We start from the raw sequence: 19,090 nt of genomic DNA, 5'->3' as shown, positions 1-19,090 counted from the left end.
GTCGTTGGGGCGAACCGGATCTGGATCTCATGGCATCTCGCCAGAACGCGAAGCTTCCTTGTTACGGATCCAGGTAAAGGGACCCGGGAGCGGTGCTGGTAGATGCATTAGCAGCCCCTTGGGTTTTCAACATAGCTTATGTGTTTCCACCATTTCCGTTGCTACCTCGGCTGATTGCCAGGATCAAACAGGAGAGGGCATCGGTAATTCTGATAGCGCCTGCATGGCCACGCAGGACCTGGTATGCAGACCTAGTGGACATGTCGTCCTGTCCACCATGGTCTCTTCCTCTGAGGCAGGACCTTCTAATTCAGGGTCCTTTCAACCATCCAAACCTAATTTCTCTGAGGCTGACTGCCTGGAAATTGAACGCTTGATTCTATCAAAGCGTGGGTTTTCGGATTCGGTTATTGATACATTAATACAGGCTCGGAAACCTGTGACAAGAAAAATTTACCATAAGATATGGAGTAAATATTTATATTGGTGCGAATTCAAGAGTTACTCATGGAGTAAGGTTAGGATTCCTAGGATATTAGCTTTTCTACAAGAGGGTTTAGAAAAGGGTTTATCCACTAGTTCGCTAAAGGGACAGATTTCAGCTCTGTCTATTCTTTTACACCAACGTCTGGCAGAGAATCCAGACGTCCAGGCCTTTTGTCAGGCTTTGGCTAGAATTAAGCCTGTGTTTAAAGCTGTTGCTCCTCCGTGGAGCTTAAACTTGGTTCTTAAAGTTCTTCAGGGTGTTCCGTTTGAACCCCTTTATTCCATTGATATTAAGCTTTTATCTTGGAAAGTTTTGTTTTTGATGGCTATTTCCTCGGCTCGAAGAGTCTCTGAGTTATCTGCCTTACATTGTGATTCTCCTTATCTGATCTTTCATTCAGACAAGGTAGTTCTGCGTACTAAACCTGGGTTTTTACCTAAGGTTGTTTCTAACAAGAATATCAATCAAGAGATTGTTGTTCCATCATTATGTCCTAATCCTTCTTCAAAGAAGGAACGTCTTTTGCATAATCTAGACGTGGTCCGTGCTCTGAAGTTCTACTTACAGGCAACTAAAGATTTTAGACAAACTTCTTCTCTGTCGTTAACTCTGGACAGAGGAGAGGTCAAAAGGCTTCGACTACCTCTCTCTCTTTTTGGCTTCGTAGCATAATACGTTTAGCCTATTAGACTGATGGACAGCAGCCTCCTGAAAGAATTACAGCTCATTCCACTAGAGCTGTGGCTTCCACCTGGGCCTTTAAGAATGAGGCCTCTGTTGAACAGATTTGCAAGGCTGCAACTTGGTCTTCACTTCATACTTTTTCCAAATTTTACAAATTTGACACTTTCGCTTCTTCGGAGGTTGGTTTTGGGAGAAAGGTTCTACAGGCAGTGGTTCCTTCTGTTTAATGTTCCTGCCTTGTCCCTCCCATCATCCGTGTACTTAGCTTTGGTATTGGTATCCCATAAGTAATGGATGACCCGTGGACTGAACACACTTAACAAGAGAACATAATTTATGCTTACCTGATAAATTTATTTCTCTTGTAGTGTGTTCAGTCCACGGCCCGCCCTGTCTTTTTAAGGCAGGTTCTAAATTTTAAAATTATAACTCCAGTCACCACTGCACCTTATAGTTTCTCCTTTCTCATCTTGTTTCGGTCGAATGACTGGATATGACATGTGAGGGGAGGAGCTATATAGCAGCTCTGCTTGGGTGATCCTCTTGCAACTTCCTGTTGGGAAGGAGAATATATCCCATAAGTAATGGATGACCCGTGGACTGAACACACTACAAGAGAAATAAATTTATCAGGTAAGCATAAATTATGTTTTTTTATGCTTTCGCACTTTTTTCTTATCACCCCACTTCTTGGCTATTCGTTAAACTGATTTGTGGGTGTGGTGAGGGGTGTATTTATAGGCATTTTGAGGTTTGGGAAACTTTGCCCCTCCTGGTAGGAATGTATATCCCATACGTCACTAGCTCATGGACTCTTGCTAATATGAAAGAAATTAATTTATCAGGTAAGTTCTTACATAAATTATGTTTTTTTTGACGTTTTGCGCCAAAAATGTCGGCGTTCCGGATTTGGCGTCATTCTTGGCGCCAAAATGTTTTAGGCGCCAATAATGTGGGCGTCTTTTTTGGCGCTAAAAAATGTGGGCGTCATTTTTGTCTCCACCTTTTTTTCACATTATTTCAGTCTCATTTTTCATTGCTTCTTGTTGCTAGAGGCTTGTTCATTGGCATTCTTTCCCATTCCTGAAACTGTCATTTAAGGAATTTGATAATTTTGCTTTTTATGTTGTTTTTTTCTATTACATATTGCAAGATGTCTCAGATTGACCCTGGATCAGAATCTACTTCTGGAAAGACGCTGCCTGATGCTGGTTCTACCAAAGTTAAGTGTATTTGTTGTAAACTTTTGGTAACTGTTCCTCCGGCTGTAGTTTGTGATGAATGTCATGATAAACTTGCTAATGCAGATAGTATTTCCATTAGTAATATACCATTACCTGTTGCTGTTCCCTCAACATCTAATACTCAGGATGTTCCTGTTAATATAAGAGAATTTGTTTCTAAATCTATTAGGAAGGCTATGTCTGTTATTCCTCCTTCCAATAAACGTAAAAGGTCTTTTAAAACTTCTCATTTTTCAGATGAAATTTTAAATGACCGTCATAATTCTGATTTGTCTGTTTCTGATGAGGATTTTTCTGGTTCAGAGGATTCTGTCTCAGATATTGACACTGATAAATCTTCATATTTATTTAAGATGGAATTTATTCGCTCTTTACTTAAAGAAGTTTATATCGCTTTAGAAATGGAGGATTCTAGTCCTCTTGATACTAAATCTACTAAGCGTTTAAATTCGGTTTTTAAACCTCCTATGGTTATTCCAGAAGTTTTTCCTGTCCCTGATGCTATTTTTGAAGTAATTTCTAGGGAATGGAATAATATGGGTACTTCATTTACTCCTTCTCAAAGGTTTAAGAAATTGTATCCTGTGCCATCTGATAGATTAGAGTTTTGGGACAAAATCCCTAAAGTTAATGGGGCTATCTCTACTCTTGCTAAGCATACTACTTCCTACGGCAGATAGTACTTCCTTTAAGGATCCTTTAGATAGGAAGATTGAATCCTTTCTGAGGAAAGCTTATTTATGTTCAGGTAATCTTCTTAGGCCTGCTATTTCTTTGGCTGATGTTGCTGCCGCTTCCACTTTTTGGTTGGAGGCTTTAGCACAACAAGTATCAGACCATAATACTCATAGCATTGTTAAACTTCTTCAACATGCTAATAACTTTATTTGTGATGCCATCTTTGATATCATTAGAGTTGATGTCAGGTATATGTCTTTAGCTATTTTAGCTAGAAGAGCTTTATGGCTTAAAACTTGGAATGCAGATATGTCTTCCAAATCAACTTTGCTTGCTCTTTCTTTCCAAGGTAATAAATTATTTGGTTCCCAGTTGGATTCTATTATTTCAACTGTTACTGGGGGGAAAGGAACATTTTTCCCTCAGGACAAAAAATCTAAAGGTAAATACAGGGCTGCTAATCGTTTTCGTTCCTTTCGTCAGAATAAGGAACAGAAGCCTGACCCTTCCCCTAAAGGAACGGTTTCTGTCTGGAAACCTTCTCCAATCTGGAATAAAATCAAGCCTTTTAGAAAGTCAAAACCATCTCCCAAGTCCAGACATTTGGATCAATTCGGTTCACAGTCTTTGGATTCAGAACATTGTTTCTCAAGGGTACAGAATAGGTTTCAAGGTAAGGCCACCTGCGAAGAGATTTTTTCTCTCTCGCATTCCAATAAACCCAGTGAAAGCTCAGGCATTTCTGAAATGTGTTTCAGATCTAGAGTCAGCCTTGGTAATTGTGCCTGTTCCAGTTCCGGAACAGGGTCTGGGGTTTTACTCAATTCTATTCATTGTACCAAAGAAGGAGAATTCCTTCAGACCAGTTCTGGATCTAAAGATATTGAATCGTTATGTAAGGATACCAACATTCAAAATGGTAACTATAAGGACTATTCTGCCTTTTGTTCAGCAAGGGCATTATATGTCCACAATAGATTTACAGGATGCATATCTTCATATTCCGATTCATCCAGATCACTTTCAGTTTCTGAGATTCTCTTTTCTAGACAAGCATTACCAGTTTGTGGCCCTTCCGTTTGGCCTAGCAACAGCTCCAAGGATCTTTTCAAAGGTTCTCGGTGCCCTTCTCTCTGTAATCAGAGAACAGGGTATTGCGGTATTTCCTTATTTGGACGATATCTTGGTACTTGCTCAGTCTTTACATTCTGCAGAATCTCACACAAATCAACTTGTGTTGTTTCTTCAAAAACATGGTTGGAGGATCAATTTACCTAAGAGTTCGTTGATTCCTCAGACAAAGGTAACCTTTTTGGGTTTTCAAATAGATTCAGTGCCCATGACCTTGTCTCTAACAGAAAAGAGATGTCTGAAATTGGTTTCAGCCTGTCGAAACCTTCAGTCTCTATCATTCCCTTCGGTAGCTTTGTGCATTGAAATTCTAGGTCTCATGACTGCTGCATCGGACGCGATCCCCTTTGCTCGTTTTCACATGCGACCTCTTCAGCTTTGTGTGCTGAACCAATGGTGCAGGGATTATACAAAGATATCACAATTAATATCCTTAAATCCCAATGTACAACACTCTCTGACGTGGTGCATAGATCACCATCGTTTAGTTCAAGGGGCTTCCTTTGTTCGCCCAACCTGGACTGTGATCTCAACAGATGCGAGTCTGTCAGGTTGGGGAGCTTTATGGGGATCTCTGACAGCGCAGGGGGTTTGGGAATCTCAGGAGGCGAGATTACCAATCAACATTTTGGAACTACGTGCGATTTTCAGAGCTCTTCAGACCTGGCCTATTCTGAAGAGAGAATCGTTTATTTGCTTTCAGACAGACAATGTCACATCTGTGGCATATGTCAATCATCAAGGTGGGACTCACATTACTCAAGCTATGAAAGAAGTATCTCGGATACTTGTATGGGCGGAATCCAGCTCCTGTCTAATTTCTGCGGTTCACATCCCAGGTGTAGACAATTGGGAAGCGGATTTTCTCAGTCGCCAGACGTTACATCCGGGCGAATGGTCCCTTCACCCAGAGGTATTTCTTCAGATTGTTCAAATCTGGGGTCTTCCAGAAATAGATCTGATGGCCTCTCATCTAAACAATAAACTTCCCAGGTATCTGTCCAGATCCAGGGATCCTCAGGCGGAGGCAGTGGATGCGTTGTCGCTTCCTTGGAATTATCATCCTACCTATATCTTTCCGCCTCTAGTAGTTCTTCCAAAAGTGATTTCCAAAATTCTAATGGAACGTTCGTTTGTGCTGCTGGTGGCTCCAGCATGGCCTCTCAGGTTTTGGTACGCGGATCTCATTCGGATGGCCAGTTGCCAACCTTGGACTCTTCCGTTAAGACCAGACCTTCTATCTCAAGGCCCTTTTTTCCATCAGGATCTCAAATCATTAAATTTGTAGGTATGGAAATTGAACGCTTGATTCTAAGTCATAGAGGTTTCTCTGACTCAATAATTAATACTATGTTACAGGCTCGTAAATCTGTGTCTAGGAAGATTTATTATCGAGTCTGGAAGACTTACATTTCTTGGTGTTCTTCTCTTAAATTCTCCTGGCATTCGTTCAGAATTCCTTGAATTTTACAGTTTCTTCAGGATGGTTTGGATAAAGGTTTGTCTGCAAGTTCCTTGAAAGGACAAATCTCTGCTGTGTTCTTTTTCACAGAAAGATTGCTATTCTTCCTGATATTCATTGTTTTGTACAGGCTTTGGTTCGTATCAAACCTGTCATTAAGTCAATTTCTCCTCCTTGGAGTCTTAATTTGGTTCTGAGGGCTTTACAAGCTTCTCCGTTTGAACCTATGCATTCTCTGGACATTAAATTACTTTCTTGGAAAGTTCTGTTCCTTTTGGCCATCTCTTCTTCTAGAAGAGTTTCAGAGTTATCTGCTCTTTCTTGTGAATCTCCTTTTCTGATTTTTCATCAGGATAAGGCAGTGTTGCGAACTTCATTTAAATTTTTATCTAAGGTTGTGAATTCTAACAACATTAGTAGAGAAATTGTTGTTCCTTCATTATGTCCTAATCCTAAGAATTCAAAGGAGAGATCTTTACATTCTTTGGATGTAGTAAGAGCTTTGAAATATGTTGAAGCTACTAAGGATTTTAGAAAGACTTCTAGTCTATTTGTTATCTTTTCTGGGTCCAGAAAAGGTCAGAAGGCCTCCGCCATTTCTTTGGCGTCTTGGTTAAAGTCTTTGATTCATCATGCTTATGTAGAGTCGGGTAATTCCCCGCCTCAAAGAATTACGGCTCATTCTACTAGGTCAGTTTCTACTTCCTGGGCGTTTAGGAATGAAGCTTCTGTTGATCAGATTTGCAAAGCAGCAACTTGGTCGTCTTTGCATACTTTTACTAAATTCTACCATTTTGATGTGTTTTCTTCTTCTGAAGCAGTTTTTGGTAGAAAAGTACTTCAGGCAGCTGTTTCAGTTTGATTCTTCTGCTTATAATTTCATTATTTTGAGATTAAAAACTTTTGTTTTGGGTTGTGGATTATTATTATTTTTCAGCGGAATTGGCTGTCTTTATTTTATCCCTCCCTCTCTAGTGACTCTTGCGTGGAAGTTCCACATCTTGGGTATTCATTATCCCATACGTCACTAGCTCATGGACTCTTGCTAATTACATGAAAGAAAACATAATTTATGTAAGAACTTACCTGATAAATTCATTTCTTTCATATTAGCAAGAGTCCATGAGGCCCACCCTTTTTTTGTGGTGGTTATGATTTTTTTGTATAAAGCACAATTATTCCAATTCCTTATTTTTGATGCTTTCGCTCCTTTCTTATCACCCCGCTTCTTGGCTATTCGTTAAACTGAATTTTGGGTGTGGTGAGGGGTGTATTTATAGGCATTTTGAGGTTTGGGAAACTTTGCCCCTCCTGGTAGGAATGTATATCCCATACGTCACTAGCTCATGGACTCTTGCTAATATGAAAGAAATGAATTTATCAGGTAAGTTCTTACATAAATTATGTTTTTTCTCTCATGCATTCCAGGGAACCCAGTAAAGACTCAGGCTTTCCTTAAGTGTGTTTCAGACCTGGAGTTTTCAGGGGTAATCATGCCAGTTCAGTTTCAGGAACAGGGTCTGGTGCTTTATTCAAATCTATTCATTGTCCCAAAGAAAGAAAAATCATTCAGACCAGTATTTGTACAGGCTTTGGTTCGTATCAAACCTGTCATTAAGTCAATTTCTCCTCCTTGGAGTCTTAATTTGGTTCTGAGGGCTTTACAAGCTTCTCCGTTTGAACCTATGCATTCTCTGGACATTAAATTACTTTCTTGGAAATTTCTGTTCCTTTTGGCCATCTCTTCTTCTAGAAGAGTTTCAGAGTTATCTGCTCTTTCTTGTGAATCTCCTTTTCTGATTTTTCATCAGGATAAGGCAGTGTTGCGAACTTCATTTAAATTTTTATCTAAGGTTGTGAATTCTAACAACATTAGTAGAGAGATTGTTGTTCCTTCATTATGTCCTAATCCTAAGAATTCAAAGGAGAGATCTTTACATTCTTTGGATGTAGTAAGAGCTTTGAAATATGTTGAAGCTACTAAGGATTTTAGAAAGACTTCTAGTCTATTTGTTATCTTTTCTGGGTCCAGAAAAGGTCAGAAGGCCTCCGCCATTTCTTTGGCGTCTTGGTTAAAGTCTTTGATTCTTCATGCTTATGTAGAGTCGGGTAATTCCCCGCCTCAAAGAATTACGGCTCATTCTACTAGGTCAGTTTCTACTTCCTGGGCGTTTAGGAATGAAGCTTCTGTTGATCAGATTTGCAAAGCAGCAACTTGGTCGTCTTTGCATACTTTTACTAAATTCTACCATTTTGATGTGTTTTCTTCTTCTGAAGCAGTTTTTGGTAGAAAAGTACTTCAGGCAGCTGTTTCAGTTTGATTCTTCTGCTTATAATTTCATTATTTTGAGATTAAAAACTTTTGTTTTGGGTTGTGGATTATTATTATTTTTCAGCGGAATTGGCTGTCTTTATTTTATCCCTCCCTCTCTAGTGACTCTTGCGTGGAAGTTCCACATCTTGGGTATTCATTATCCCATACGTCACTAGCTCATGGACTCTTGCTAATTACATGAAAGAAAACATAATTTATGTAAGAACTTACCTGATAAATTCATTTCTTTCATATTAGCAAGAGTCCATGAGGCCCACCCTTTTTTTGTGGTGGTTATGATTTTTTTGTATAAAGCACAATTATTCCAATTCCTTATTTTTGATGCTTTCGCTCCTTTCTTATCACCCCGCTTCTTGGCTATTCGTTAAACTGAATTGTGGGTGTGGTGAGGGGTGTATTTATAGGCATTTTGAGGTTTGGGAAACTTTGCCCCTCCTGGTAGGAATGTATATCCCATACGTCACTAGCTCATGGACTCTTGCTAATATGAAAGAAATGAATTTATCAGGTAAGTTCTTACATAAATTATGTTTTTTCTCTCATGCATTCCAGGGAACCCAGTAAAGACTCAGGCTTTCCTGAAGTGTGTTTCAGACCTGGAGTTTTCAGGGGTAATCATGCCAGTTCAGTTTCAGGAACAGGGTCTGGTGCTTTATTCAAATCTATTCATTGTCCCAAAGAAAGAAAAATCATTCAGACCAGTTTTGGATCTAAAGATTTTGAATCGATATGTAAGAGTACCAACTTTCAAAATAAGGACTATTCTGCCTTTTGTTCAGCAAGGGCATTATCTGTCCACAATAGACTTACAGGATGCATATCTTCATATTCCGATTCATCCAGATCACTATCCGTTCCTGAGATTCTCTTTTCTAGACAAGCATTACCAATTTGTTGCTCTTCCTTTTGGCCTAGCGACAGCTCCAAGAATCTTTTCAAAGGTTCTAGGTGCCCTACTCTCTGTAATCAGAGAGCGGGGTATTGTGGTGTTTCCTTATTTGGACTATATCTTGGTACTTGCTCAGTCTTTACATTCTGCAGAATCTCACAGGAATCAACTAGTGTTGTTTCTTCGAAAACATGGTTGGAGGATCAATTTACCAAAAAGTTCTTTGATTCCTCAGATAAAGGTAACTTTTTTAGGTTTCCAGATAGATTCAGTGTCCATGACTTTCTCTCTGACAGACATGAGACGTTGCAGCCTGTCGGAACCTTCAGTCCCAGTCATTCCCTTCAGTAGCTATGTGCATGGAAGTTTTAGGTCTCATGACTGCAGCATCGGATGCGATCCCCTTTGCTCGTTTTCATACGAGACCTCTCCAGCTTTGTATGCTGAACCAATGGTGCAGGGATTATACAAGGATATCACAATTAATATCCTTAAATCCCAATGTTCGACTTTCTCTGACTTGGTGGTTAGATCACCATTGTATAATTCAAGGGGCCTCTTTCGTTTGTCCAACCTGGACTTTGATCACAACAGATGCGAGTCTTTCAGGTTGGGGAGCTGTTTGGGGATCTCTGACAGCACAAGGGGTTTGGAAATTTCAAGAGGCGAGATTACCAATCAATATTTTGGAGCTCCGTGCGATTCTCATGGCTCTTCAGTTTTGGCCTCTGTTGAAGAGAGAACCGTTCATTTGTTTTCAGACAGACAATATCACAACTGTGGCATATGTTATTCATCAGGGTGGGACTCACAGTCCTCAAGCTATGAAAGAAGTATCTTGAATACATGTTTAGGCGTAATCCAGCTCCTGTCTAATTTCTGCGGTTCATATCCCAGGTATAGACAATTGGAAAGAGGATTACCTCAGTCATCAGACTTTACATCCAGGAGAATGGTCTCTCCACCCAGATGTTTTCTCAAGTTGTTCAGATGTGGGGGCTTCCAGAAATATATCTGATGGCATCTCATCTAAACAAAAAACTTCCCAGGTACCTGTCCAGGTCCAGGGATCCTCAGGCGGAAGCAGTGGATGCATTGACACTTCCTTGGTGTTATCAACCTGCTTATATTTTTCTTCCTCTAATTCTTTTTCCAAGAGTGATATCCAAAATCATCATGAAGCAATCGTATGTGCTGCTGGTGGCTCCAGCATGGCCTCACAGGTTTTGGTATGCAGATCTTGTTCGGATGTCCAGTTGCCAACCTTGGCCACTTCCATTAAGGCCATACCTTCTATCTCAAGGTCTGTTTTTCCATCAGGATCTCAAATCTTTAAATTTGAAGGTATGGAAATTGAACGCTTAGTGCTTAGTCATAGAGGTTTTTCTGACTCCGTGATTAATACTATGTTGCAGGCTCATAAATCTGTTTCTACAAAGATTTATTATTGAGTTTGGAAGACTTACATTTCATGGCGTTCTTCTCATAAATTCTCTTGGCATTCTTTTAGAATTCCTAGAATTTTACAGTTTTTTAAGGATGGTTTGGATAAAGGTTTGTCTGCAAGTTCATTGAAAGGACAAATCTCTGCTCTTTCTATTTTATTTCACAGAAAGATTGCTATACTTCCTGATAAGCGTTGTTTTGTACAGGCTTTGGTTCGTATCAAGCCTGTCATTAAATCAATCTCTCCTCCTTGGAGTCTTAATTTAGTTTTGAAGGCTTTACAGGCTCCTCTGTTTGAGCCTATGCTTTCTTTGGACATTAAACTACTTTCTTGGAAAGTGTTTTCTTTTGGCCATCTCTTCTGCTAGAAGAGTTTCTGAATTATCTACTCTCTCTTGTGAATCTCCTTTTCTGATTTTTCATCAGGATAAGGCAGTTTTGCGGACTTCATTTAAATTCTTACCCAAGGTTGTAAATTCTAACAACATTAATAGAGAAATTCCTTGTGTGCTAATCCTAAGAATTGTTTGGAGAGATCTTTACATTCTTTGGATGTGGTGTGAGCTTTGAAATATTATGTTAAAACTATTAAAGATTTCAGGAAGGCTTCTAGTCTATTTGTTATCTTTTCTGGTTCCAGGAAAGGTCAGAAGGCTACTGTAGTTTCCTTGGACTCGTGGTTAAAACTTTTGATTCATCAAGCCTATTTGGAATCTGGTCAAGCCCGCCTCAGAGAATTACAGCTCATTCTACTAGATCAGTTTCCACTTCCTGGGCTTTTAAGAATAAAGCTTCAGTTGATCAGATTTGCAAAGCTGCTACTTGGTCTTATTTGCATACATTTATTAAATTCTACCATTTTGATGTATTTGCTTCTTCGGAAGCATTTATTTATAGAAAAGTTCTTCAGGCAGCGGTTTCAGTTTGATTTTTCTGCTTTTGATTTAAGTTTTTTAATTTACATTTATGGGAATTAACTTATATTTTGGGTTGTGGATTTATTTTTCTAGCGGAAAATGGCTGTTTTTATTTTAATCCCTCCCACTCTAGTGACTCTTGAGTGGAGTTCCACATCTTGGGTATTGCTATCCCATACGTCACTAGCTCATGGACTCTTGCCAATTACATGAAAGAAAACATAATTTATGTAAGAACTTACCTGATAAATTCATTTCTTTCATATTGGCAAGAGTCAATGAGGCCCACCCCCTTTTTTATGGTGGTTATGATTTTTTTTTTTTAGAGTTTTCTGGTTCCGTCCCTAAGGTGGATGGAGCTATCTCCATGCTTGCTAAGCGCACTACTATCCTGCTTGAGGATAGTTTGTTTAAGGAGCCTATGGATAATAAGCTTGAAACTCTTTTAAGAAAGATGTTTCAGCACATGGGATATTTGTTTCCACCTGCAGCGGTGGTGGCTGGACCCCTTGAGGAGATCCAGGAAAGAATTAAAGCCTTGAGGTTAGCTAATTCTTTTATCTGTGATGCCAATATGCAGATCATTTGCCTGACTGCCAAGACATCAGGTTTTTTTGTTAATGCCCGTAGGGCACTATGGCTGAAGTCTTGGTCTGCGGACATGACTTCAAAATCTAGATTACTTTCCCTTCCATTTAAGGGGAAGATTCTTTTTGGTCCAAGTCTGGACTCAATCATATCCATGGTCTCTGGCGGCATAGGTGCCTTTCTACTGCAGGATAAGAAGAATAAACCTGAAGGACAGGGTCCTAATTTTTGTCCCTTTCGTTCGAATAAATCCCAAGGCCAGCAGCTTCACATGAAGCCTGAACACTCCAAGGGAACTTGGAAACCGTCTCAAACTTGGAATAAATTCAAGCAGAACAAGAAGCCCACTGAAATAAAATCGGCATGAAGGGGTGGCCCCCGATCCGTTGCTGTATCATGTTAGGAACAGACTATCTCTCTTTGTGGAGGCTTGGCTTGGGGATGTGCAAGACCCTTGGGTTCTGGAGATCCTCGGACAAGGTTACAGGATATGTTTCAAATCTCATCCACCCAGGGGCAGATTCCTCTAATCAAACCCGTCTTCAAGACCAGAAAAACAGGGTGCGTGAGGGATCTCTCCTCCCTGGGAGTAATTGTGCCGGTACCTCTAGCAGAAAGAGGTCTGGGCTACTACTCAAACCTTTTTGTGGTCTAAAAGGAGGAGAGTACGTTTCGCCCGATTCTGGACCTAAAGTGCATAAACAAGTTCCTGTCGGTCCCATCGTTCAAGATGGAGACGATAAGGTCATTCTGCCCTTAGTTTGAGAGGGACAGTTCATGACTACAATAGATTTGAAGGATGCTTACCTTCATGTGCCAATACACAAGGATCACTTCAAGTTCTTAAGATTCACGTTTCTGGACCTGAACTTCCAGTTTGTGGTTCTTCCATTTGGTCTAGCTACTGCCCCAAGAGTCTTTACAAATGTTCTGGGGGCTCTTCTCGCTGTGATCTCATGGATGGAAGATAAACATAGAAAAGAGTTCTCTGGTTCCCAGTACCAGGGTGGAATTCCTGGGTACGATAATAGATCCCATATCCATGAGGATATTTCTTACAGACCAGAGACGTTGCAAAATTACTTCTAATGGTCTTGCCCTCCAGACCTCCTTAAGGCCCACTGTGGCCCGGTATATGGATGTAATTGGACTCATGGTGTCCAGCATAAATGTCATCCCATTCGCCAGATTACATCTCAGACCTCTTCAGCTGTGCATGCTGAGGCAGTGGAACAGCGACCACTCGGATTTGTCTCAACAGATTTCTCTGGACAACCGGTCAAGAGAATCGCTCTTGGTGGCTCTGTCCAGATCACCTGTCCCAAGGGACGCCCTTCTCGAGACCATCCTGGAAGATTGTGACTACGGACGCAAGTCTATCAGGATGGGGAGCTGTTTGGGGTGCCAGGAAGGCACAGGGCCTGTGGACTCAAGTGGAATCTCTCCTCCCATTCAACATTTTGGAACTTCGACCGATCCTCTATGCTCTGAGGGCTTGGCCTCTTCTGGGTTTGTCCTAGTTTATCAGATTCCAATCGGACAACATAACCTCAGTGGCTTATATCAACCATCAGGGGGGAACGAGGAACTCCCTAGCGATGAGGGAAGTATCTCGGATTCTGGAATGGGCGGAGGCCCACAACTGCTCACTGTCAGCGATCCACATTCCGGGTGTGGACAACTGGGAAGCGAATTTTCTCAGCAGACAATCGTTTCATCCAGGGGAAATGGTCTCTCCATCACGAGGTGTTTGCAGAGATTTGCAACAGATGGGGGACACCGGAGATAGATCTAATGGCGTCCCGACTCAATACCAAGCTATCCAGATACGCGTCGTGGTCCAGGGATCCCCAGGCAGAGCTGATATATGCATTAGCAGTAACCGTGGAGGTTCAGCCTAGTTTACATTTTTCCACCGTTACCACTTCTCCTTCGTGTAGTGGCCCGCATCAAGCAGAAGCAAGCTTCGGCTATTCTAATATCTCCATCGTGGCCACGAAGGATGTGGTTCGTGGAGCTGGTGGGGATATCTTCATCTCCTCCATGGAGGTTACCTTGTCGCAGGAATCTGCTGGAACAGCAGAATCTAGATTCTCTGAGGCTGTGTGGAGATTGAATGCTTAGTTCTAGCCAAGAGAGGTTTTTCTGAGAGAGTGATTGATTCTCTCATTCAAGCTAGAAAGCTGGTCACCCGTCGCATCTATCATAAGGTGTCGAGGACCTACTTATTCTGGTGTGAAGGGCATAAGGTCAAGGTGTTCAGGATTCTTTCCTTTCTCCAAGATGGTTTGGAGAAGGGACTTGCCGCTAGTTTCTTAAAGGAACAGATTTCAGCTCTGTCTGTGTTATTGAACAAGAGGCTCGCTGTGCTTCCTGATGTACAGTCTTTTTTTGTTCAGGCTCTGTCTAGAATCAGGCCTGTGTTTAGACCTCCTGCTCCTCCATTCTGAGAATGCTCTGTTTGAGCCTATGCATTCGGTTGACATTAAATTACTGTCGTGGAAGGTCCTTTTTCTACTGGCTATTGCTTCGGCACACAGAGTCTCGGAGATGACGGCCTTGCAATGTGAGCCTCCTTACCTGTTTTTTTCATGCTTATAAGGCTGTTCTTCGTACTGGGTTGGGTTTTCGTCCTAGGGTTGTGTCTGATCGCAACATAAAGCAGGAGATTGTGGTTCCTTCCTTGTGTCCCAATCCTCCTCCTTCGAAGGAACGATTACTTCATAATTTGGATGTGGTTTGGGCTTTGAAATTCTATCTTCATGCTACGTAGGAATTAAGACAGATTTTGTCCTTCTTTGTGGTCTATTCTGGGAAGCCTAGAGGGCAGAAGGCTTCTTCCACTTCCCTATCTTATTGGTTGAGGAGCATTATTCGCTTGGCATATGAATAAGCGGAATTTACGGCTCATTCAACTAGAGCTGTGGCTTCGTATTGGGCCTTCAAGAATGAGGCCTCTATAGAGCAGATTTGTAGGGCGGCTACCTGGTCCACCTTACATACCTCTTCAAAATTTTACAAATTTGACGTTTTTGCTTCGGCTGAAGTAGCTTTTGGGAGAGAGGTTTTGCAGGCTGTGGTGCCCTCAGAATAGGGTCCGCCTCTAATTTTACCCTCCCATTTTTCATTCAGTGTCCTCTAGAGCTTGGGTATATGTTTCCACAAGTAATGAATGAATGAAGCCGTGGACTCTCCTCATATTAAGAAGGAAAACATAAATTATGCTTACCAGATAATTTCCTTTCCTTCTGTATGAGGGGAGTCTACGGCACCAGCCTGTTTTCTCCGTTGGGCGGACCTGAATTTTTGTTATTCTTCTGGTACCTTTTATACCCTGATATTTCTCCTACTGTTCCTTGTTCCCTCGGCAGAGTGTCTGGGGGATGAGCGGAGTGGGGGAGGTATTTAAGCCTTTGGCTGAGGTGTCTTTGCCTCCTCCTGGTGGCCAGGTTCTGTATTCCCACAAATAATGAATGATGCTGTGGACCCTCCTCATACAGAAGGAAAGGAAATTATCTGGTAAGCATAATTTATGTTTTTGTGAACTCTCACTGCTATTAGAAATTAAACATAATTTTTGCTTACCTTATAAATTATTTTCTTTCTTGGCAGCAAGAGTCCACGAACCCGCCCTAAAATAATGTAGTGGCGGCAATCTCATGGCACCTCTGTATCCCTTTTTGTCATCTCTCTACTTTTCCTTATTCTCGGCTTGAACTATTGTGAGGATAAGTGAAGTGTGAGGGATATTTAATGCTTTGTGTCTTTCTTCGTCCTGGTAACCAGATGAAGTATTTTCCCATACGTTATGAGTGTATTTCGTGGACTCTCACTGCCAAGAAAGAATATAATTTATTGGGTAAGCATAAATTTTGTTTTCTGCTGCCTCTTATTTACATAGCTTTTCTGTGGAGCATACCACAATATTCATGTTTTTCAGTATAAGCTTGGATTTCAACAGCCAAAAGTAGCTATTTCAAGTGACAAAGGAGCTATTGTAAACAATGTTAAGATACTCCAGCAGGTAAAATGTATCAATGGAAGCACATTAATAAGGGAAATTAAGCTCTCTTTTTTTTCCCCTTTAATCTCTTCTGAATGATTTTTTTTTTGTTACTTAGAGGCAACAGAGCTTGGTTTAGCTAATTTTTCCAATGGTTTATTAAAACTGTTTTGATTTTGTTTGAGGGCATTGTAGTAGTTAACACATTGATTTATGTTGAATATACCCTTGTAATATCCATTGGTTGTGAATGTGTGTATCATGCAGAAATTGTTACTGTGCTTTATTTTATTGTATGTTACACTATTTAGATTCCATTTGTAGAATGTATAGCCCTATTGGTGTCATATTAATTGGCGCATTATCTTAAAAATTGTACCCCTTTAGTACATTGTGTAATGTATTATTTTGCATTGTTCATTTGTTATGAGTAGTTGATTAAAAATGTAATTTATTTATTTTCAGTGTCAACATCAGGACCTGCTGCTTATTATGGTCAATCACCAGCATATAATTCCCAGCATCTTCTTAGGCCAGCGGCTAGTATTACGCCAACCAAGGTATTTTCTTAATGATGATTAAAATGGGCATAAAACAGGGATTATTGTTATCGGTTATTTGTAGAGCGCCAGTAGATTCCGCACTCTTTAGTGGTATGTAATTTACATTTCTTTCCAATGGCATGGAGAGAACACAATTCATTCCAATTACTAGTGGTATATTCACTCCTGGCCAGAGGAGGCGGCAAAGAGCCCCCCAGCAGAGCTGTTAAGTGTCAGTTCCCTTACCCATAACCACTAGTCATTCTCTTTGCCTTGATCACAGGAGGATGGCAAAGAAGGTGTCTGAAGAATTTTAATCCTTTAATGGGTACTTTTTCCTGCAAGCAAGGATTGCTGTGTCCAGGTCAATCTCTTTAGTAAGAGTAGTGGTGGCATTTAGCAGTTAGAAGGCGGCGAGGTGGTCCTTGCTTTATTTCTAACATTTAGGCTACCCCTTGTAAAGAAAACGAGAGTTGGTTACTCTGTTTTTTCTATGTCTACAGGTCCCTGACAGATGTGGGTGAATCGGTCACACCTAAGAAGCTGTTCCTGTCCTGCAGCTGGATCCACAGGTAAGTGCTCTTCCCTTCTAGGTACTAAAGGGTAGCACTTTAGAGGTTAATCCTCAGTGGATCCCTAGATGGGACTATATATTCCTTTAGATAGCAATTTAACTTTGGGCAGTATTTAAAGGGACACTCAGGTTAAATTAAATTTTCATGATTCAGATACAGCTTGTAATTTTAAACAACTTTCCAATTTACTTCCATTAAAAAAAATGTGCACAGTCTTTTATATTTACAATTTTTTCAGTCACCAGATCCTTCTGAGCATGTGCAAGAATTCAGACTATACGTATATGCATTTGTGATTGGCTGATTGCTATCACATGGTACAAGGGGAGTGGAAATATACATAACTGAAATTTGTTCTAAAAAAATCTACTACTCATTTTAAATTCAGACTAAGTGCTATTACATTGTGTTGTTATCTTGCATTTGTTGATTATGCAAGTCTAATGTGTTGATTGGTCCTTTAATGCAGGCACTTTATCAATGTGTAAACTTTATTCTGGAGCAGAATGGGTTACTGTGTGGCCCTTAAGATTGAGGCATCTGAGACTGGCTGGATAATACAGCGGCATTTTATTGCTTCCTGCTTCAGAGCTTAGTATATACAGCTCTAACTATAGATCAGACAGACTTTTCATTGTAGGGTTTTTTTTTTTTTTCTATCAGAACGCTTAGAAACGTACGCTTTAGACTTGTGGTGCAGTTTCTCTTCTTTCATGTAATTGAGCTAGTGACAGATGGGATATACAATCCTACCAGGAGGGGCAAAGTTTCTCAAACCTCAAAATGCCTATAAATACACCCCTCAACAGACCCACAATTCAGTTTTACAAACTTTGCCTCCTATGGAGTTGGTGAAGTAAGTTTGTGCTAAGATTTCTACGTTGATATGCGCTTCTCAGCATTTTTGAAGCCCGATTCCTCTCAGAAGTACAGTGAATGTCAGAGGGATGTGAAGGGAGTATCACCTATTGAATGCAATGGTTTTCCTCACGGGGGATCTATTTTATAGGTTCTCTGTTATCGGTCGTAGAGATTCATCTGCTACCTCCCTTTTCAAATCGACGATATACTCTCATATTCCATTACCTCTACTGATAGCCAAACCAGTACTGAAATGGTTATCTGCTATATGAGGATGGGTGTCTTTTGGTAAGTATGTTTTCATTTACTTAAGACACTCTAAGCTATGGTTTGGCACTTTATGCATGTATTTATATAAAGTTCTAAATATATGTATTGTACTTATATTTGCCATTATTCAGGTTTCAGTATATTTCCTTTCTCCAACATAGGTGTGTCCGGTCCACGGCGTCATCCTTACTTGTGGGGATATTCTCTTCCCCAACAGGAAATGGCAAAGAGCCCAGCAAAGCTGGTCACATGATCCCTCCTAGGCTCCGCCTACCCCAGTCATTCTCTTTGCCGTTGTACAGGCAACATCTCCACGGAGATGGCTTAGAGTTTTTTAGTGTTTAACTGTAGTTTTTATTATTCAATCAAGAGTTTGTTATTTTGAAATAGTGCTGGTATGTACTATTTACTCAGAAACAGAAAAGAGATGAAGATTTCTGTTTGTATGAGGAAAATGATTTTAGCAACCGTAACTAAAATCCATGGCTGTTCCACACAGGACTGTTGAGAGCAATTAACTTCAGTTGGGGGAACAGTGTGCAGTCTCTTGCTGCTTGAGGTATGACACATTCTAACAAGACGATGTAATGCTGGAAGCTGTCATTTTCCCTATGGGATCCGGTAAGCCATGTTTATTACGATCGTAAATAAGGGCTTCACAAGGGCTTATTAAGACTGTAGACTTTTTCTGGGCTAAATCGATTCATTATTAACACATATTTAGCCTTGAGGAATCATTTTATCTGGGTATTTTGATATAATAATATCGGCAGGCACTGTATTAGACACCTTATTCCTTAGGGGCTTTCCCAAAGCATAAGCAGAGCCTCATTTTCGCGCCGGTGTGGCGCACTTGTTTTTGAGAGGCATGGCATGCAGTCGCATGTGAGATGAGCTCTGATACTTAGAAAAGACTTTCTGAAGGCGTCATTTGGTATCGTATTCCCCTTTGGGCTTGGTTGGGTCTCAGCAAAGCAG

At 40.6% G+C, this 19,090-nt stretch overlaps 1 protein-coding gene across 1 annotated transcript in view; it reads left to right on the top strand.

The window, feature by feature from the left end:
- LOC128652506 (E3 SUMO-protein ligase RanBP2) overlaps positions 1-19,090 on the top strand; it is a 715,575-nt gene that overhangs the window by 259,221 nt on the left and 437,264 nt on the right. The window contains exon 16 of the mRNA XM_053705441.1: positions 16,330-16,424. Coding sequence (XP_053561416.1) covers positions 16,330-16,424 — 95 coding nt within the window. The remainder of the gene's footprint in view (positions 1-16,329; positions 16,425-19,090) is intronic.

Source organism: Bombina bombina, chromosome 3 (assembly GCF_027579735.1).
Source record: "Bombina bombina isolate aBomBom1 chromosome 3, aBomBom1.pri, whole genome shotgun sequence".
Lineage (NCBI taxonomy): Eukaryota > Metazoa > Chordata > Amphibia > Anura > Bombinatoridae > Bombina > Bombina bombina.
Note: the sequence above shows the minus strand (reverse complement) of the source record. Positions and strands in the feature narration are given on the sequence as shown.